This window comes from Canis lupus, chromosome 12 (assembly GCF_011100685.1).
Source record: "Canis lupus familiaris isolate Mischka breed German Shepherd chromosome 12, alternate assembly UU_Cfam_GSD_1.0, whole genome shotgun sequence".
NCBI lineage: Eukaryota > Metazoa > Chordata > Mammalia > Carnivora > Canidae > Canis > Canis lupus.
The window spans coordinates 23,096,222-23,119,387 of record NC_049233.1 but is presented as its reverse complement, the minus strand read 5'-3'; the positions used below and the strand labels follow the sequence as shown (position 1 = coordinate 23,119,387).

General features: G+C 33.2%; 1 protein-coding gene and 1 long non-coding RNA gene across 9 annotated transcripts in view; one reads left to right on the top strand and one right to left on the bottom strand.

Moving 5' to 3' along the window:
* LOC119874186 overlaps positions 1-23,166 on the bottom strand; it is a 160,379-nt gene that overhangs the window by 1,969 nt on the left and 135,244 nt on the right. The gene's annotated exons all lie outside the window — the stretch shown is intronic.
* Positions 1-23,166, top strand: part of HMGCLL1 (3-hydroxymethyl-3-methylglutaryl-CoA lyase like 1) — a 204,923-nt gene that overhangs the window by 64,001 nt on the left and 117,756 nt on the right. For 7 of the 8 annotated variants that reach the window (XM_038554359.1, XM_038554357.1, XM_038554354.1 and 4 more), the window contains 2 exons: positions 17,161-17,256; positions 19,218-19,366. In XM_038554359.1, the coding sequence (XP_038410287.1) occupies positions 17,161-17,256; positions 19,218-19,366 (245 nt within the window). The remainder of the gene's footprint in view (positions 1-17,160; positions 17,257-19,217; positions 19,367-23,166) is intronic. The other variant, XM_038554356.1, reaches the window with a different exon arrangement.

Here is a 23,166-nt window from a genome sequence, read left to right as displayed (position 1 = left end):
ATTGAAAAGACTTATTTTGTTAACATGTTTATAAAGAATTATGATTTCTAGTTAATTTTTAAAAAGTGAAGTTTCTTTTTGTCTAATTTTTAGGTGTACATGTGTGAACATACACACACACACATATACACATGCTCTGATCTAAAATGCCTGGTTAAATTTTTGGAAAGCTTTTTAGGAGTAATAGGCAGTAACAGAGAAGTAGATAAGTATGAATAGTAAAGTTAACATTATATCCCAAAAATCACATTAAACAATAGATAAATTTTATATTTGAAAATGTACACACTGAGATATGTATGCTAGTGTTTCACTTCTTCCACATCTGATAAAATTAGAGGACTATAAAGTTGTATTTTCATATAGTATACCTGTCAATCAAAAGCATATTTTATAAATTATTGATTTTATTATGCTTTAAACATTTTTACCCAAATTCACTTACCTTGAATAGTCCATTTATAAAATTAAGTCTGATCATAATTACACTTTAGAAAAGAATGTTTTATGCCATCTATGAATTTTGGATATTTATTCATTGTTACACATATAGAACACTATTGGAAGAATGATGTTCATTTTATAAAGGTTTTGGACAACTTCTGGTTGGTGACTGCAAAGGTTATAGTTTTCATTGTTCTAGGTATTCACATTCATGTTTGCCTTTTAAACTGCATATATAAGTACTTTTTGAAATACCAACATGTCAAAGCTGGTTCATGCCAGTAACTTTAGAACACTAATACAACTTACTCCTAGCTTTCATGTACTTCTGTGATGTGAGACACATTAATAAATTATAACACTACTCTTAGTTAAGATTGATGAATTTTGTATTGAATTCAGCTTATAATATGTAGTAAGAAATGCATTTCTTAGTAACCCCCAAATAGTTTTAGTTTTCTCCAAGCTCTTAGCTTTTTATGACATTATTACATCTACTGTTTAGATATAACATACACATTTTCTGATGGAATGATAGAAAATCTGAGACCTGACTTTTACTCATTTATGATATGATTGGCAAAGTATGTTTTTATCCCTCTATGGCTTGGATCCTTTCCGTTTATTCATTCAGCCATTCATTGCTTTTATTGTATCTATTAAAAACTGCAGTGAGATCTTCATTGAGCTCAAAGCTCAGTGCATTCAAACACCATTGAATAATGGGTATTTGCTTACAATAACCATGATATTGACATAATGAGGCAATTGTAAAATGAAAATGGTTAGTGGGAATGAAATCACTAAAAACAAAACTTAGAGGCTTTAAAATCAAGTGACTATCTGTAAATTATTTATAATAATACAAAACCTGGTAACCAGAACACGTTAAGCAGTTTGCCATTGGTCACTCTGTCCAATGTTTTAAAATTCTGCATTCTGTATTGTTCACAAGAAAGAAATCTCCAGATCCACCTAATGGCCAAATCATTGTATCAACATCATACAACTTTCACAGTGATGGCAGTGCTTGTCACAGTAATGAGACTGTTTTTGCTACAACCCATATTGCCAGTGAAATATGGCTTATCAATCTAGGCTTACCCTCTTATCAGTGTGACTATCCACTGTGCATGGAGATGGCTTATAGAAAGAAGTGAAGGTAGAGAAGGAAACTCCATTTAGTTAGTATAGAATAAGTAAAATTAGATACAGCATTTTAAAAATGACTTCTTCCATGCATGGAAAATAGCAATGTTGACATTGTTATTATCAAACACAAGGCATGATATATGAGAGACAATACAGTTGAATGGAAAGAAAATTATATACTGGGAGCTTTGAGACATTTTGCTCCTACTTCAGAGTGATGTAGGGACCATGATTGTTTTGACACAGGAAGACCAGGAGGGTGGTCACAAAGGCATTGATCTGAACAAAGAATAACTGATATGTATTTGTTATGTTTACCTTAAGACACAGGGAAACATTATTGAATATAATAGCTGGTCTTTCTATCTGAAACACAGGTCTTCCAGTCTAAAATATACAAATCCATTGGGCAGATACGGTTAATTTTATAACTTAAAAATGAATATTTGTAGACATTAATGAATTATGATTAAAATGTCCTTCCTGGATTTGCATAAGCATAGGAGTCAGATGTTACTTGTTTTGGTCACTCTTGAGAAGCATGTGTGTTCCATACAATACAGGGCAGTACAAAAGTCCTTAGAATACAAAGGTAATGTTGAATAAGGAAGTACAGGAAATTATACACCATACCAAATTAGTTTTAAGGCTTTTGGACTTAAGAAGTTTTTAAGTGTGGTGTCAGACCATTTTAGTAGTGTAGCCAAAGCAAGGTATTGAGTAGGGGGAAGAAAAAAAAAAAGTAGATGTTCAATTTTCCAGAGATTTCCTGTGTTTATTATTATAAGACTGTGATTTATTAAAACTGTCTTAATTCTTCAAGCAGACCAAGATTTCCTGTGTGCTACTGAGGCTAAGATATATGGGGTTTGTGCAAAGAGTCTGTGAATGAGACAGGGTTATAGTACCCAGGCTACAATGCTATTCATAGTTGGGTAGAGCATTTTCACCCAGAATTGTCAAGAAGAGCTCTAGTCTCTCATTTTTTCTTATTACTGAAATTATGAAAGTATTATTACATTTAAGAGGAGTTACTGCTCAAATTGAGTTTTGAGTTATAGTGTCTAAAACCACATTACTTACATTTTTATAGTAATCGATGGCATGTGTTGAAGAAATTGTACATTCTGTATTGAATACTTTTCTGCTATACTCCTGCATGTAGAAAGTAATACCATTGGTTATGTCTCATCTGGCTAGTGGAAATGGCAGGGAAATGCCTTCTGACATTTCCTGCTTATTTTGAACTTATGTAAATGTTGTCTTAGGTGATGCATGGTGGTGGTGGGGCAAACAAAAACCAAAAAGTACTTCAAAAATATATTTTTTAAGTGATTCAGCAGACTATATTATCAAGCGGGGAAAAAATGAGGGTATAAGTCCATGAATTTAAGTGCATTTCCTGGCAGAATTTTACAATGGTTTATGAAGCAGAGAATTTATAAACATAGATAGACTCAGAAATATGGATGTATCAAGAATAAGACATTCCAAACTACTTTCTTGATAGATTTTTTTTTCTGGAGTGGTAAGGAAAAGGAATACTATAGATGCCATGAATGTGTATTTCAGGAAGATCCTTAACTGTCTTGATATTGTTAAGAGCATAATAAGAAAATTCACCAAGATTCTAAATTTCCAAACTTCTGTTGTTTTTAATCCATGGAATTTTTTTCACCCTAGATAAGACATTATTTGGAACTTCAGTATGTGCTACAGATAGAAAAACTACCTTAAAAATATTTGTATAGATCCCTCCAAGATCCTGGGAGGTGCTCTAACAATGTCCTTACCTCGTCATATATTTCAGTGAAATTTACAAAAGTTAGATATGTTTGCATTGTTCTTAAAGAACCTTCCTCTCATATTGCAGTTGTTTTAGATCCACATAACCTGCATTTACCTCTGAATAAAAATAAAATGAATCTTCTTTATTAAAGCAGGGGTGAGAGTCTCAAATACACTGATTTCTCTTCCCTTTAATGGAAGCCAGCAAAAGCCTTTGTAACTGAGTCAGCTGTGTTTCAATATTGTTGATGTCTAGCATCTCCTGAGAAGTTTTGAGACTACAGATTGCTAGGTGCTACAGGAGAGCAGAACCAGAATCTGTACAGATGGGTGTAAGTAATCTGTATTTTTTTATGATACCTCAAATAGCTCTGATGATGAATCAAGTTGAGGAGACACTGGTTTAGAAAATTAAACCATGTGTCACTACCCAAATTATTTAGCTTGAAGATGGGATCTTTCTAGGAGCTTCTCCCTTGACATGACACATGAAATCTTCAGCAGGACTAACATAAAGATACAGACAATAGAAGATATAGGGAGTATGTTTATCAGAGTTTTAGAGAATGTGCTTTATAGTCAGATAGTCCCATCCAGACTCTCTCTCTGTCACTAGCTGGGTGATCTTCCTCATCTTTGATACCTCCAGTCATCTTCTACAGAAATTATCCCTCTCATTGGGGTTGTTAAAAATGTTTAAAGAGGTAATGTATGTAAGGAATTCAACACATACAGACCTAACATATAGACTGGCATAGAGCAAATGTTTGTTTTTATCATTATCACCATCACTAACAGTAAAATCTTAGAAGAATTAGTAGAGAAAAAAAAAATCATGGTCCCAGATGGGTTGAATTAAAACAGAATAAAGGGCAAGGATGAGAAATTTCAGTTAACTTCAACAACCATTTGTTAAATGCCTCTTTTATTCAAATTCTTCAAGGAGCTAATACTTTGGGGAGAGAGAGACACAAGACAGTATACAAAATATGAGTGACTATCATAAATAAATAAAGAAAAAAATATTTAAAAAAAATAAAATTTGTTATTTTGCTTAAAAAAAAAAAACAAAAACAAAATATGATGAGAGCAATGTTAGGCACATGCATAACTATGGAGATAATAGAGACATGTGAATCAAACTGGTGTTTGAGAATGTCTTAGGAGTTTTTGAGCTGAATATAGGATGAATTAAATGAACTTAGATGAAAAATGAAGAAATAATTTTCAGGCAGATGGAATGGTACATGCAAAGGATCGGAGATGCAAAGCAGCTTGACGTAGTATTGCAAACATTTTGCCATGGCTAGAGGAAATTTGGGAGCACTTCAACAATAACTAGATGGGCTATTAAGGAAAAATAGGACTCTGGAGTTCTCAAAACATCCAAGGGCTTAGCTACAAACTAGTCTGGAATCTCAACAGTGGGGGGAGGAGAATAGGGGTCCATCCAAGGAATGAGTAATTGATATAATGCTGTCCTCCTAGGTATATTGTGTTTATGGGTGTCTGATATAAGATGATACCAGTTTGCTGGAGTCTAATAAGTTAGGGTGGTGTGATCTAACCACAGCACTCTGGACAATGGTGATGCTCATGCAGAGCAATAGAAAAATCTTATTCCATTGGGTCTATATGAGTTGAAGGAGAAACTTAATCTAAAACTTTTATTCTTCACTCCAGGATGGAGTTTCAGACTCTTCTAGACCATGCATATATACATTAGAATGTCAAAATGATTAAGTCCTTCCAGTCTTCATTTGTGTATCCTATAAAAGACTAAAAGGGACCTAATTTGTATCCTACTATAGGAGTTTGAAAAATCACTTTCCTTACCTCTCCAAGTGTCTTATACCCTACATGTGTTTTAGAGTATCTTGTTCTCTAAATGATTCTTTCTTTATGCTTCTTAGGTTCTGAATATCTATATTCAGATATGGAATCAGTCCCCTGATTCCATATCACAGTGGGTACCTGGCTTGCACCACCAAAGATCAAATATATGGGTCAGGGTAAGGGAAGAATCCATGTGACAATGACAGAGCTTTCTTTCAATGATGACGGGTCATGGAAAATGCTCTAACTCAACTTTTACTCTGTTTAGGATCTTATTTTTTTTTAATTCTGTGGAAGTTGTCAATGTTAATCATGCTACCCAAAGAACCCATACTGTTATAGTCTCTTCTTCTCTTGTTAATTTAACTTCCTACTGATGCTTGTGAAGAGCTGTCAAGTTTAACTTTGTTGCCTCTGTCAAGGTCCCTCATCACAAACTTTTGAATAAGAATATGCAGTTATCCAATGAGCTAACATTAGGCATGTATGGCTCGGTTGCCTTCCTCTTCAAGGATTGTGTTTTTGGTAAGGTGCCATGTATGGTTTGATCCCTGAGGTGATTCAGTTTTGAGGGTAGTTGGCCAGCCCTTAGGTCTCATAACTCCAAATGAAGTAATAGTTGTACTGTTGCTGATAATATTTGGACAGTTCAGTGTTATCTTTCTGTTGCTGAGATTTGGGAATCACTAGGGGACAGAAGCTAACCATGTCTAGGGAACTTCCAATTTTGAAGCTATCAGCTGGAGGATCCTCATTAAGAAGAGAGAGTGTATAATGTTAAGTATAAAATTAGGTAGTAAAATTTATTTACTATTGATTTTGAATGAGCAAAAAACCTCATGAAATTTTAAAAGTTTCAAGTATTGGGATCCCTGGGTGGCGCAGCGGTTTAGCGCCTGCCTTTGGCCCAGGACGTGATCCTTGAGACCCGAGATCGAATCCCACGTCGGGCTCCCAGTGCATGGAGCCTGCTTCTCCCTCTGCCTATGTCTCTGCCTCTCTCTCTCTCTCTCTCTCTGTGTGTGACTATCATAAATAAATAAAAATTTAAAAAAAGTTTCAAGTATCAAAGATACCTTGAAATTAAGGAAAAGTATTTTAAATATTAAGGGTCTGAGGTTCCATCATAATACTCTTTTTTATGGGAAGGAAACTTAACATGAGATCTACCTTCATAACAAATTTTTTCTGGGCACCATACAGTATCACTAAATATAGGTAGAATGTTGTACAACACATTGAGAACTTAGCCATCTTGCATAACTGAAACTGTACCCATTGAATAATGACTCCCCATTTCTCTCTTCCCCTCAGCCTCTCACAATCACCATTGTACTCTCTGCTTCTATGAGTTTGACTATATTATAGATACCTCATATACATGGAATTATTCAGTATTTATCATTCTACATTTGGCTTCATTTAGCATAACGTACTCAAGGTTCATCTGTGTTGTTGCATTTGGCAGAATTTTCTTTAAGGCTGATGATGTTTTGTCCTAGGCTGATGCCACATTTTCTTATCCATTTGTTCAACAATGGAGATTTAGATTATTTCCACATTTTGAATATTGTGACTAATGCTGCTCTGACTTGGCAATGCGGATATCTGTTTGAGATTCTGATTTTAATTCTTATGTATAAATACCTAGAGGTAGGATAGCTAGAACATATGATATTTATATTTTTAATCTTTTGAAGAACTTCCACACTGTTTTCCATATGGCTGTGCCATTTTGCATTTCCACCAACAATAAATAAGAGTTCCATTTTCTCCACATCCTTGCTATTTCCTATATTTTTTATACTAGCCATCCTAACAGGTATAAGGTAATATCTTATTGTGGTTTTGATTTGTGTTTCCTGATAATTAGTGATGCTGAGCATTTTTTCACGTCTTTTGGCCATTTGTATGTCTTCTTTGGAGATATGTCTATTCTTTGCCCATTTTTAATTAGGTGGTTATTTTTGCTATATGGTTGTCAGTATTCTTTATATATATTGAGTATTAACCTCTTATCTGATGTATGGTTTCTAAATATTTTCTTCCAATTTGTAAGTTGCCTTTTTCACTCTGTTTGCTGTGCAGAAGCTTTTTTACTTTGGTGTAGTCTCACTTGTCTACTTTTACTTTTTTTTGGATTTTTGGTGTCATATACAATAAGTCATTGCCAAAATCAGTGCTATGAAGCTTTTTACTTGTCTCCCACCAGGGGTTTTACAGTTCCAGGTCTTAAATTTAATCCATTTTGGGTTCATTTTTCTGTACGCTCTAGGATCAGGATCCAATTTCATTCTTTTATATGTTGGTATCTAGTTTTTCTAGCACCATTTGTTGAAGAGAATGCTTTTTCTCCATTGTGTATTTTTGGTACCCATGTCAAAGATCAATTGAACATATATGTATCAGTTTATTTCTGAGCTTTCTATTCTGTCCCATTGGTGTATATGTCTGTCTTCATATTGTTTTAATTACTGTAGCTTTGAAATATATTTTGAAATTAGGAAGTGTATCCATCTTTATTCTTTCTCAAGATTAATTTGGCTATTTGGGCTTCCTTGTGATTTCATATGAATGTTAGGATTATTTTCCTATTTTGGTTAAAAATGCCATTGAGATTTTGATAGGGATTGCATGTTTCATTTAGAGATCACTCTGCATAGTGTGGACATTTACACAGTACAAAATTTTGGAATCCATGAACATGGGATGTCTTTCTGCTTGTTTCTAGCTTCTTTAATTTCCTTCATCAATGTTTTATTGTTTTCATGTACAGTTCTTCCACCTCCTCGGTTAACTTAGTTCCTAAGTATATTATTATTTTTGATATTATTGGAAATGAGATTGTCTTAATTTCCTCTTCAGATGATTTGTTGTTAATGTATAGAAATTTAACTGATTTTTAAAACTTTTTTATTTAAATTCTATTTAGTTACATGTAATTTATTACTGGCTTCAGGGGTAGGATTTAGTGATTCATTAGTTGCATATAACACTCAGTGCTCATTACATCAAGTGCCCTTATTAATACCCATGACCCATTACCCCATCCCCCACCCATCTCCCCTCCAGCAACCCTCAGTTTGTTTCCTAATGTTAAGAGTATCTTAGTATTTGCCTCCATCTCTGTTTTTATCTTATTTTATTTTTCCTTCTCTTCCTCTGTGTTCATCTGTTTTGTTTCTTAATTTCCACATATGGCTGAGATCATATGGTATTTGTCTTTTTCTGACCGACTTATTTCACTTAGCCTAATACCCTCTAGTTCCATCGATGTTGTTGCGAATGGCAAGATTTCATTGTTTTGACGGCTAAGTAATATTTCACTCTATGTATATATCATATATTCTTTACCTATTCATCTGTCCATGGACTCTTTCCATATTTGGCCTATTGCAGACATTGCTGATATAAACATTGGGGTGCATGTGACCCTTTGAATCACTGTATTTGTAACCTTTGAAGAAATACTTACTAGTACAATTGCTGGGTTGTAGGGTAGTTCTATTTTTAACTTTTTTGAAGAACTTCCATATTGTTTTCCACAGTGGCTGTACCAGTTAGCATTTCCACCAACAAGGTAATAAAGTTCCCCTTTCTCCACATCCTTGCCAACATCTGCTGTTTTCTGAGTTAATTTTAGCCATTTTGACTGGTGTAAGGTTGTATCTCATTGTGGTTGTGATCTGTATTTCCCTGATGCTGAGTGATGTGGAGAATTTTTTCCTGTGTCTGTTGGCCATTTGAGTGTCTTCTTTGGAGAAATATCTGTTCATGTCTCCTGTCCATTCCTTGATTGAATTATTTGTTCTTTGGGCATTGAATTTGATAAGTTGTTTTATAGATTTTGGATACTAGACCTTTATCTGGTAAGTCACTTCTAAATATCTTCTCCCATTATGTAGGTGGTCTTTTAGTTTTGTTGACTGTTTCCTTTGCTGTGAAAAAGCTTTTTATCTTGATGAAGTCCCAGCAGTCTCTGCTTTTGTTTCTCTTGATTTTGGAGATGTGTCTAGGAAGAAGTTGCTGTAGCAGAGGTCAAAGATGTTGCTGCCTTGTTCTTCTCTAGGATTTTAATGGATTCCTGCCACACAATTAGGTCTTTCATTCATTTTGAGTCTATTTTTGTATATGTTGGAAGAAAGTGGTCCAGTTTCATTCTCCTACATGTGTCTGTCTAATTTTCCCAACTCCATTTGTTGAAGATACTGTCTTTTTTTTTTTTTTTCCTATGGGGTATTCTTTCCTGCTTTGTCACAGATTAGTTGACCATGGAGTTGAGGGTCTATTTCTGAGTTCTCCATTTGTTTCATTGATCTATGTGTCTGTTTTTGTGCAACTGATTTTTGTATCCTGCAAGTTTACTTTTTTTTTTTTTTTAGTTCTAAGAGGTTTTTTTTTTTTATTTTTGTTTACATGGTGCCTTAGAATTCTCTACATTTAAGATCATATCATCTGTAGACCCATGGGTGTCTTAGTCAGTTAAGCATCTTACTTGATTTTGGCTCAGGTCATAATCTTAGGGTCACAAAATTGAGCCCTGTTTTGGGCTCCACGCTCAGCACAGAATCTACTTAAAATTCTCCCTCTCCCTCTCTTTCTGCCCCTCATCCTTCTGTCTGTCTGTCTCTCAAATAAATAAATATATAAATATTTAAAAGATCATGCCATCTGTGAATAGAGATAATTATACTTCTTTCTTTCCTTTGCATGCCTTTAATTCTTTTTCTTGCCTAATTGCTTTGGTTAGGACTTCTAATTTTTGGCAAATAGAAATAGAAAGAGTGGGCATCCTGTTTATTCCTGATATTAGAGGAAAAGTTTTTCACTATTGAGTACAATGATAGCTGTGGGCTTTATGTATGGTCCTCATTATGTCAGGGTAATTTTACTCTATTCCTGAAGTCTTATTTGTTTGAGTATTTTTATCATGAAACAGTGTTTAATTTTGTCAAATGCTTTTTGATGAAGCTTTTTTTGGTCAATTTTTGACATATATTTAGATGATCATGTGGCTTTTATCCTTGGTTCTGTCACTGTAGTGTATCCCACTAATTTCTTTGTGCCTGTTGAGTCTTTCTTGTATCCTAGGGATAAATACCATTCGGTCATGGTGTATGATTCTTTATATATTCTGGTTGGTTTGCTAGTATTTTGTGGAGGATTTTTTCCTCTGTATTCATTAGGAATATTGGCGTGTGATTTTCTTGTAGTGTCCTGTTAGTTTTGGTATCAGGGTCTTATAGAACAGCTCCTAATGCATCGTCTTAAAAAATGAATTTGGAAGTATTCCCTCCTCTTTCATGTTTTGGAAGAATTGGAAGAAGGATTGACATTAAGACTTCTTAAATGTTTGGTTGAACTCATCTAGTCCTAGACTTTTCTTTGTTCAGTTTTAAATTACTGATTCAGTCTCATTGCTAGTTGTAGTCCTGTTTTGATTTTCCATTTCTTTCTTTTTTCTACATTTTCTAGTTCTTAATTAGCCTCTTTCATATAATAACACCTTATAATATTTTCTGTGAGAAGCTAGAAAGATGATTCAGTCTTTTGTGGTGTTAAGGTCCTGATTTTGTTTTTTTAAATATATTTTTTGACAGGTTAGTAAAGTGTATTTCAGTATAATAATCCATTTTTGGTAATGTCTTGTTACATTGTATCTAACACTTTGTGATGTGTAGCCTTATACGCATATAGTTCAGAAGAGTTACTATAGTTTTGTGCTCTTCACAGTGAAGAATTTTGATAGATATTCTGTCATTTTTGTAAAAGATAAAAACTAAAATATGAATTATGTATTATAATTTTATATACTGTATATTGAGTATATTTCTGATAAGAAAGGACTTCCACTTAATTTGACACTGATGAAAACTGAATCATTCACTTACAATTTTACACATATAATGTTTAACAGAATTTTCTATAGGCTAGCTTCTGGCAGTATACATTTTGAAACTTGTTTCTTCTCAAATAATTACATATTTTTGGTGCCAGATATTGCAGAACATGGTGAATATGGAGTCTGCTCAACTCTAGGGTAACAATTTCATTAGGAGGTGTAATTGAGTACTATATGTTATACAATGTATTTTAAGTATTTTAAATATATAAGAACAATATTCTTGAGGAGCAGAACAGTCATGAGCTGTCTCTAGTGGGAAAATTTGTGCCTGAATTCATACATAAAGAACTATAATGTAAGAACTTAAAGGAATCAAATGCTGTTCCAATCTTTATATACATTACTTGAAGTCATTATAGGAGACCCACTGTATAGATTAAAGCAACATTTTGTGTAATTGTCTTTTTGTTTTCTCATACTTCTTCACTGCTCAAGAGCAGTAAAACATCTTGCCACCAAAACATATTTCTCACACTCAGCCTGTTTTCCTCCAACTTTATTGCTAATTTGATTATTTAGATTTTCTATCAATCTTGTCCTCTTGTTCCTAGCACTTCTCAGTTTTCCTCATAATATTCTATAAGGAGAAATCATGTGCAACAGTCTTGTTAGAGTGAAACGGAGGAAAAATTTGAGTTCTTTAGTCAGTGGTTGGAGTGAAGGAAGGGGCAATAGGTAATGCTCACCCATTGATGATGCTTGACTTGGTCATACTAGTTATAACAGGGCAGAGAGAAAAGGAGTAAAAGTAGAGTTCCATATTTAGGTTGTAAGATCCAGTTGTAAGAGGTGGTCAAGTAATATAATTTGGCAGATACCACTTACAGATATCACCATGAAGATGGAATCTCTTAATACTTTTCCCCTCATTTTAATTTTAGATTCTACTCTAAACACCTTTGCCATTTAACAACACAGTGCTAGCTTGAATTCTTAATATTTCCATCCATAAAAACAGTACAATCTCCTTACCTTAAACAGAGCCACAGAGATGCATTGAATAATTTTCCATGGTGATGCAAAACAATTCAAATCCTCCTATCTATTTTGCAGTCTTGTTAGTGACTAAACTCCTATTGAGTTAAAATAATAAATGTAGCTTTTATATGTCATCAATGTGTGTGAGATTTCCATGTAAAATTTTATAATGCAACTCTGGAACTTAATGGCATTTACCATGTATGATCTTTGTAATTGCATTTTTTCTGGAAAAAGGAAAAAAAAATCAGTCTTAAGCGAATAGGAATCAGTTTGTCTACAAAAAATAGAACCTCTCAGTTTTTTCTGCACTTCTATCAATAGTTAACTATAAATATGTATTTCACTTTATTGAACATCTCAGACAACATATATTCAGTTGGAACTGAACAAAGTCTACTTAGTGAATATTCTGTTTTCTCTGACAGCAGTTATTTGGGAGAGAGATAAATAGTAATAGATATTTTTACTTTCGTTAGACTTAAGAATGAAAGAATTGTGTGATTTTAAAAAAAGATTCTATAAAATATTTCTCCAATAATTGTCTGAAGAATTTTAATAAAAAAGTATGTTTTAAGTTTAGGCTTATCAAACCCTTCCTTCTCAGTACATAAAAGTTCAATTGATCATAGAAAATATATGGACATATATGTGAATAATCTTGTTCTATGAATATTTTTAAATAGTTTCAGGCTCTATGAATAGTTTTGCTTCAGTAAACTTTTATGAATAATTTGCTCTGTTAAAAAACTGGCCCCTGAGTTATTTACATTTAGCCTAGACAAGATTTAGTTTAAATATTTGTCATTATTCTAGTTTACCAAGAAAAATGTTTTTTTCTCTTGCTCCATAAATCTGCAGATCACATGACATTTGTATTTTGTGGTCTGTTATATATATATGTACACACATATCTTTTCCTACTGTTCTGTGTATTATATATGTATGAACTGTGTCTGCTTCATTTTTCTATGCATGTTAAATATGTAGTAAGTGTATAAAATATTGAATCAGTATTCAAACACCGAAGTCAAATTTTAAAATGATTTTCTTAAGGTCTTAGGACACTTTAAAATTAACTTTGGTATCCTGGTATCCTATCGATGTAAATTAATAATTTGTGTACAAAATATAATTGAAACTTGTTTTTTCTCTCATTAAATTTATGAGAAACCCTTTATCATTGTTTATGATTTGTGCATTATCTTGAAATCCGAATAAACTCAGGAAATTTGAATGAGGATATTATGTAGTTAGAAGAGATTATAGTATTCAGATAATGGCAAAATATTAGTAAAATGTCTAAATATATAATGTGGAGTATCTAAGTCTAATTACTCCATGACAATAGCAAATAAAATCTCTAAACTATATGATTGTTACACTCTAAATTTTATGACCTTTTGCATATCCTTAATACCCTTGTAAATTGTTACACAAATATTATTACTTGAATCCATATATAAATGTGGATTCCTAAGATTGATTAGCCATCATACAGCTGGTTATGTTGACCAGATAGACATAGGTATTGCCATTTCCAGACTGTGGCCAGATAATACCAAAGTATATTATCAACCAAATTATGGAGATTTTTATGATCTTAAATGAAAAGTCAAAGCAAAATCTTTAAAGTACGTTAAATCAAACCAGATGTAGAAAGGTTTCATTAAAATGAGAAAATGGTGCTATAAAGGAATATTTCCATTATTTGAATAATAGCTTAAACTTCAGACATTTAAAATAACATCAAGATTGAAGTATAGCAGGAATCCCTGGGTGGCGCAGCGGTTTGGCGCCTGCCTTTGGCCCAGGGCGTGATCCCGGAGACCCGGGATCGAATCCCACATCGGGCTCCTGGTGCATGGAGCCTGCTTCTCCCTTCTGCCTGTGTCTCTGCCTCCCTCTCTCTCTCTGTGTAACTATCATAAATAAATAAAAATTAAAAAAAAAAAAGATTGAAGTATAGCATAAGCTTCCTAAGAGAAAAAGAAAAAAGCAAGAATTTTATACCTTTAATTTAAATCTGTTCTATTTTATTCATTGTAATAAAATTATATCCTATCATGATCTTCTAAACCTCTTTACATAACTGTCTTTATTGACCAAATTTAGACAGAATGCTACTTTTTAAATGGCCTCATTACAATGACTATTTTTTAAAGATTTTATTTATTTATTCATGATAGACACAGAGAGAGGGAGGGAGGCAGAGGCACAGGCAGAGGGAGAAGCAGGCTCCATGCAGGGAGCCCGAAGTGGGACTTCATCCTGGGACTCCAGGCTCACTCCCTGGGCACTTAAACCGCTGAGCCACCCAGGCTGCCCCACTGTGACTATTTTAAAAAACAAAAAAGCACTGATTTGTTGGATTCAAATTCATGTATTTATCATAATTTTACTAAGGTGTCTTTAATGATTATCAAAGTTCAGCTTTCATACTTGGAAATTTGATTACTATCATTTCTATTCATTTTTTTCGTTTTACTGATTGAAACATCTATTAAATTGTTATTTCATTCATTCAGATTTTTGTTTATTTACATGTATAATGAAATAATAGAATTCAGGTAAATATGCTGGCTGTTGTCTGGTGGCCTTAGTTTCTTTGCACATGGACTGCTGCACATGGCCTCTCTGCAGAAGCTAATTTTTCTCACCGAATGTTAGCTGATTTCCTTGCAGTGGTTTCATCCAAAGAAAAAAACCATACGAGAGCTGTATCCTTTTCCATATCCTGGGCTCTCAGGTCACATGTTGTTATTTTTGCTATACTCTATTGCTTAGAGCAATCACAAGTCGGCCTAGGTTTAAGTGGGAAGTAAACACAGTTCACCTCTTGATAGGGACTGTTGAGCTTCTAGAAGAGCATTTGGGATTAGAAATACTGGTATGGCCACTTTTAAAATTTTATTTTATTTTATTTATTTTAAAGATATATTTATTTGTTAGAGAGTGAGTTGAGGGGAGGGGCAAAGGGAGAGAATCTCAAGCAGACTCCTCACTGAGTGTAGAGCCCAACCCAGGGTTTAATCTCAAAACCCTGAGATTATGCCCTCAGTTTAAATCAAGAGCTGGCTACTTAATGACTGAGTCACCCAGGTGCCCCTGTCTTTTTAAATTTTTATATGCTGTAGTCATGTTCTTTGTATCCCATACTTAAATTTTCCTAGACTGTTATAGGCCCTACCAACTTTTCCTTATTCTGAATTCTTTTAACCTGTGCTCACATTTATAACCAGTATATTCCTTTGAATTGTTAAGTTTCCATGTGCATCTCCCCAACCATATTGCAAATTATTTAGTGCAAGGACTTTAGTTTCCTATATTTATGTTTGTCACAAGGTCAAGCATAGGGTTTTGGACACAAAAGGTGCTTACTAAACATCTGGCTTCAAATCAAATAGACTTAAAATTAGAGACTTGGCTTCTATGCATTATAGATGAACACAGTGATTAGTCTTTGTACAAAATGCATATATCAAGTAGCAGATAGTAAATGTGATCCTGAAGAAATAAGCAAAAATCATATTTTAGAAATAAATGTGTTTGGATTGACTGAAATCTGGAGGCTTAAATGTCAATAAGTTATGATGGCAGTCAACTTTTTTTGCATCTTAAATATATAATTTTAAATTTAAAATATACTAAAAACTCATTTAATCCATCTTCATTGAAAGTATTAAATTTGACTGGCATTTCACTGAAAATAATACCAATAGACTAATAACAGTAAATATTATAATATTTCACATTTTAAAAAAGTGTATATTAAGAAAAGCATTTGTACTTCAACTCATTTTTATTTCATTTTAAAATTAAAAATAATATTTATTGTAACAAACCACAATGTATAGAGAAAAAAACATCTTTCCTCATCCATTCCCATATTGAAGATACAGACTTTGGTTTGGTGCATGTTTTTATAGCTTTCTCCATGATCATTTTGTAGACTTTTCATTGTTTATATATTATTCCTTTTACTTGTTTTTCCTGCCATAATTCATTATTCTTAAATATATAAAGCTCATGGTTATGTCAATGATAATTTATGTGATGATTATGAGATTTGATCATCAGTTTTTTGGTCTAGGAGGCTAAATTAAAGACTTTGTGGCAAACAGATTTGATATTTTAATTTAAATTCAATTTTTAAAGATTCATAGAAAATACAGAAAAATAAAGGCTTGGAAGGATGGGTTAAATTTTCTTACTATGTACTCTGTTGTATGCATTTATTTACATTATGAGAACAAATAGTAATCTAATGATAGTAATGTATAGGACACTATGACTATTACTAAAACATTTATGCTAACCAAACAATATAGTAGGATCCCAGTCTTGTTAAATTATTCAAACAGATGCATGATTTTTTTTTACTAAACAATGTAAAATTTCATACATTGAAAATTATCTGAACATAAAATTTTCATACGGAAGGAAAATGCATAGCATACTGTCTTTAAAATTCTCCCCCACCTAAGGGTGCCAGGGTGGCTCAGACAGTTAAACATTGGGCTCTTGGTTTCTGCTCAGGTCATGATTTCAGGGTCCTGAGATTGAGCCATGCATCGGGCTTCCATGCTCAGCCGAAAGTCTTTCCTAGACTCTCTCTCCCTCCCTCCCTCTCTCTCTGTCCCTCACCCTGCTTGTGTTCTCTCTGTCCCTCTTTCAAATAAACAAATAAATAAATCAATAAAATCTTAAAAACAAAAAAAAACCTTTTTCCCTAGTCATAAGGATATTTTATTTGAAGCTTGGGCTGTGAAATGAAGAGACTAAAGATCAGTGAAGTGAAAATAGTAAAGTTAAGAATTGCTGACTATTTGTAATCAGTCATTTAACCAGATCCTGTTATGTGAATAAATTAAACTCAGATCTAGTTTTTAATGTATTTGTGACTTTAAGAACTACTTATCTTTAGCTATGTTGGCATAGCTTGTTTTTCTGACATTAATTTATAAAATATAATTGTGTGTGTAATTATAACCTTCCTAAAAGCTAAACACATGCTCAATAAGTATTTAAGGTTAAATAAATATTATGTATTTCAGATGGCTGATCACACTGAAGTGATGAAAGGCATTCATCAATACCCAGGAGTTCGGTATCCTGTCCTTACTCCTAATCTTCAGGGTTTTCACCGTGCTGTAAGCGTGCTACTAATTATTTTTAAATCAGTCTGCTTCTTATTGTTTTAAGGATCTTTACAAAGTTAAAACAGTATTGGATGTACCTCCTTTGTTACTCTGTATTAAATGCTATTCTCATATACACACATGAATACATGGCGATCGATAACCTCAGGATCTTATTAGGGAATGAAGTGTTCCACATAAATGGCCTTTCCAGTTTAATGATTCGGGAATCAAAACACAAAAATACAGTTATCCATTTTGATGAAATTCTTTTGAAAGCATAATTTTTTGCTTCCCTCTTTAGTAAGGAATATAGAATTTAACTTAAATATTTCTCAGTATAATTATTAATAGAGTGGATCATTTCTGTCAACTTTTTTGGATCAGCTTTCTGATTCTGTTCCTTCCCTCTAGGTGAAACTAATTACTGTCATTTGCAGCTGCCTATCACAACTTCCCTGTTCCTCTCCTGGTTGGTTTCTTCCAGTCCTATGTGACTTAAGAATTTATATGCAAAAAGTTTTAATAATGACACATACAAGAAGAATCAGGGCAATTTTAAGTAAAGGTTTGAAGTATTATGCTTTCATGGCTTTACTGTAAAAGTTTTGCAGCAGCTATTTCTGGTGTTCATGAATATTTTTCACTTTTGTCATTGGGACTGTGCTACATAAAGTAAAAGTTGTGGGTACTAGTTGATATATCACCCATTGTGTATCTTGTTAAAACCATTATTCATTTGTTTATTTTGATATTTTTTATCCCATTGTAAAGAAAGTAAGAGGCATTTAAAAATTATAAATATTGCTATCGTTGGTCTTAAGAGAGTAAGGAATGTCTCCACCTTGAAAAAGACATCAAAACTGAGAGCCCACTCTCCTGCTAGCTTGGAAGTGCAGATAATGGAGTGCAAGAAGTGCCTTGGGAGTCAGGCACACCTGTGCTCAAAGCATGACTTCAGAACTTTTAGTAGCTTTGGGACCTTGTGCTTACGATTTAGCCACTTTGAGCCACAGTTTTCTCATCTATAAAATGGGAAAAGTGGAACTTGGCTTATAAGATTGTGGGTTAGAAATAGAGCACACAAAGTACTACCAACAGGACTAACACATAATAAGTGTTCAAATAAGTAGAATTTTAATTTTAGAAGCTAAAAATTCACTTACAAGACTAGAGGCAGATATATTTTTTTTTAAATGTTGGAGAGAAAAAAATGACAGATTATTTCTTCTTAATATATTAAGAGAGTATCAGAAAGAGAGGAGAATCTTTCACAGTGCCAGAGATACATTAATAGAAAGTCTTTAAAAATCCAGCTGGAAAATGAGAAAACTTGGTATTTGAAAATAAGTCACTAGAGAAGCCTGGAGCAAGGACAAAAAATGGCAAAAGGGAAAAATGATTAGGTTAATATTTTGGATTTAAAGACTAGCAAGGGGATGGTTATAGCAGTCCAGGTATGAAACAATGGGAGCTAGGTTAAGAGACAGGAAGAAAATTTCGGGCAAAGTCTAAAGGATGAATCGGAAAAACATTTTTCTGTGAGGTTATAGGAAGAGGAGAAGAACAGAAAGCATTTACTAGCCTCTATTTTAATAATAATTGGTCTAAAAATAATGGTTCACTTAGATATTAAAAATTTTTATTGGGATGCTAGTATTTTCCATAATTACAGTTAAAATATTTCTGGAGCTTACACATAATTTAGGAAACGTAAAATTAAATTGGAATGCCATCACTGTGTTTTCTGTGCCTCAGATTTATGGGTGTTGCATTTGGAGAATTACTTTCTTATCACCAAATATTTTTAAATTTGAAAAGAGCAGATGTGGCAGGATGAGCAGACTCTAATTTTAAATTCTAAGGCAAATATAAACACAAGGATGCTTCTATCCGGTGGTTAATATTTCTTCTATTGCTATCATTTAAATTTTTGAAATTACTAGGTTTTGCCTTTATATTCTCTTTTTCAGGTTGCTGCTGGAGCTACTGAGATATCAGTTTTTGGTGCTGCATCTGAATCCTTCAGCAAGAGGAATATTAACTGTTCTATTGAAGAAAGTATGGAGAAATTTGAGGAGGTCGTTAAGTCTGCAAGGCACATGAATATTCCAGCACGAGGGTATTTATGAAATCCCATAAATGCTCTTTAGTTAATATCTATTGTGTAAGCTCATTTATGAACCATGTAGACATTATTTTACCACTCATTATATATGTAGGGTATCTTTTGTACCTTGTATGATCAGGGCCACCACTGTAGGGTAATACATCTTGTGTATCTCACTTAATAATTATTAGTTTATCTAGCTTTGAAGTGTATAATTCAGCTAAGGTCAGGGGCAAACATGACATTGCAAACCTGACATTGATAACATGTTACTCATGTTATTAATACTTACTCAAATGCAGCCATCTATTGATCTCAGCCTACTGTGGGTTGATAAATTTATATTAACTCATAGTAGTGTTTGGGAAGGAATCCTCTAATGTGGTTTCCACAGCTTTAACTTTTTTTTTAAAAGAACCATGACTTTTTCTTCAAATACTACATTATGTCGAACCTCAATAGCATACCTAAAACATAAAATTGAGCCTTTGAGCTGCCCTGGGAAATTTGGCTCATCATTTCACCCATTCAACCTCCCCTTCAACAGCCAGCTTCCTTGTTTTCCCTTTATGACCCTAAAGCAAAGGTAAATGAGGGAGGAAAAGAGAGAGACTTGTTTTGATTCTTGCCTATTTCCAGAACCAGCAGTTGCAGCATGCACTGCAAATAGGCTCTACTCCCAGGCCTATGCTCTGTAAAATGTGTAATAAATGTTTACTTAAGAAACAATTTGTTTCTAAGATATTAGCTAATTGTCTGTTGCTTTTTATAACTATAGAGATATGATAATCTTACCATCTTAACAAATTAAAATGCTTCTCCTAAGAGAAGCCTGAGAGCTGTAATTGGATTTAGGTACAGGTTGTGCTTCTTTGATTGAGGTGAGCAAAATTCATAGTGGTAAGGGAAAGTTCAGTGGTTAATGAAAAGGCAACACCCAATTTTCAGTGACAGTATGTGAATAGGGTTAGAATCTACTCAAGGTCATTTGGAGAGCAAATGGAGTTAGACCACACCACAGGTAGCTATCTCCTTGGTTGGCTTACTTTTGTACCTTCTTTTTCCTCTTTCCATAGTAAGAGTTTCCAGAATGAGTGTTTAAAGATACAAAATTGTTTTTGTAATTGAAATATACACATATCATGGAAAGCACATACAAGAAAAATTTTAAAGTGTGCAACTCACACTTCAAATAGGAAGGTTTTGTTTTTCAGATGGGAAGGGTTTTTTAGTGTTAAAAGATGGATGTCAACATAAGTTGTATAATATATTTATCTTAGTTTTTCTCTTATAAAGTAGGACAGGTAATGTGTTAAAGCTAATAGAAACCCTAAATCTTCTTGAATATGATTGTTGAACAATTAACATTGTCCCATCAGCAAAAAAACTTCTAGCCATGCTACAAACTTAAAAAATTTGCCAGGCCTTGGTAGGGAGGTCACAGAGTGCAAGTTGGATGAGAAGTGACCCACAGTCTAATGCAATCAGCAGAGTATATTGGAAACTTGCTATAGAGCTCAACAATACACAAATTTATGTTTTCCACTGCAGATTTTGCTCCTTTGGAGCACAACTCAGATTTTCTTCAACACTGTTCATTTTTAGAAATATACCTTTCTGGATGTGAGTTCGTTATTTGTGCAGTTGAGAATTATCTTTCTCCTCCCCCAAACTTTTATAGAGTTTAAATTAATTTTTACTAACAGTCAAGATTTTATATGCTCATTATTAAAAGTCATAGGTCATTAGTAATCATTTAAGAGTCATGCTCAACTAGTGGAAACCAAAGTAGATGCTTCAGCATGTCTTACTATGGCAACATGGCAACAGCTGCATCAACATGTACTTGATCACCATCCAGAAAATTTATGTCATCAGCTGTCAGATTTAAAGGCCATAAGGCAATACACATTTTATAAATGCTCACTAAAACAGTTTAAATTTTTATAAAAATAGGTAACTTTCATAGGGTCTAAATAGCAGCTTTTGCTAAAGTTATAAAGGCTATTGTTGAATTCCCCCCTCCCTGAAACACACATATACACATGCGTGTGTACACATTTTTTACATGTGCTCAGGACTTTACATAACATCTGGGACACATTGGGAAAACATACCATGCTAAATCATTGACATAAAATGCAAAGTCAGCTAACTACTGCTGAATATACATTATATATGAATGAGCAATGAAATGTCTACATTTTAGACTTCAGCTTTTAAATGTGTAATTCATATGATATATGTTCAAAATGTGTAGGTTATTTTTCTATTATCTAAATTTTTAAAAAGTTAAAAAGGCAAAGAAAAATGTCCGTGATAAAGGTAATTGTTTTCTCTATTTTTATCAATGCATTTGTTGAAATAATTATCTCTTGGTTTGTCAAGATCCTTTCAAAATTGAAATGCCTCAAGATATGACGTAGTACCCTAATATGTAAGTCATTTAGTTTTATTCCTTCTTGTCTAAGTATCAACTTACCTTGAATGAAGTCACAAGAATCACATACTCACTTTCTCTGTGATAATATTAGTTTTAAAAAAGGAAATTATCACTAAGGAGCTATTATTAATTTTACTATTAAAATGCTTATACATATATTACAAATTCACAAAGTCAGCAGTTGTGTGTATCAAAGCAAAACTTTTTTACGTAATTACATCGTAGGCCTCTCCTATAAAATCGCTTAAAATGAGTTGATCCATGATTATTCTGAAAGTCTGAGCCTACTGAAAGTTGATAGAATTGTATTTGTAACATTTTTTTCCTAGAAGTCAAACAAAATTATCCATCCATTGTTAAAAAAAATTACACAATTCAAAATTATTTAACTGTGAACTGTGCTGAATTTTTTAAATTCCAGAAAAGAAAAAGGTGCAAAATAATGAGAACAAAGAGTAAAGGACAAATTAGTAGTTAAATGAATATAGATAATTGTATATTATCTATATGTTTATTTTGGAGAGAAAAACAAAAGCAATTTTAGGAAGTGATAATGTTTTACTTTTCAAGTTAATGGTTCTGTTTTCTTTGGGTAAATAGTAGTGGAATCACTGGATGGTATAAAATTACTATTTAATTTTTGAGGAACCTCCACTTTGTTTTCCACAGTGCCTGCCAATTTACATTCCCACCAATGCACAAGGGTACTTTTTTTTTCTACATCAGTGCTAACACTTGCTATTTCTTAAATCTTTTTGATATTAGTTATTCCGAAAGGTATGAGATGATAGATAAGTCCTTGTGGTTTGATTTACATTTCCAATATGATTCATGATGTTGAACATCTTTTCATTGTCTCTTGGTCATATATCTTTTTTGGAAAGGTGTATTCAAGTCCTTTCCCCATTTTTTAATTGGATTATTATTATTTTTTTTACATTGAGTTGTGTAAGTTCTTTATATATTTTGGATATTAGCTCCTTATCCATTATATCATTTGCAAAAATTTTCCCCCATTTTATAGGTTGCCTTTTTATTTTGTTGATGGCTTCCTTCAGTGTGCAAAAGCTTTTTGTGTCGGTAGAATCTCAATAGTTCATTTTTACTTTTTTTTTTTTTACAGTGCATATTTTTTTGCATCTCTTGTTCTTAGTGCCTACTTTCTTATCCAAGACCAATAAAAATCCAATCTGGCTTCAAGACTTTTTTTAAAAAAGATTATTTATTTATTTATTCAGAGAGAGAGACAGAGGGAGAAGCAGGCTCCATGCAGGAAGCCCGATGTGGGACTCAATCCCAGGTCTCCAGGATCACACCCCAGGCTGTAGGCGGCACTAAACCGCTATGCCACTGGGGCTGTCTTGGCTGG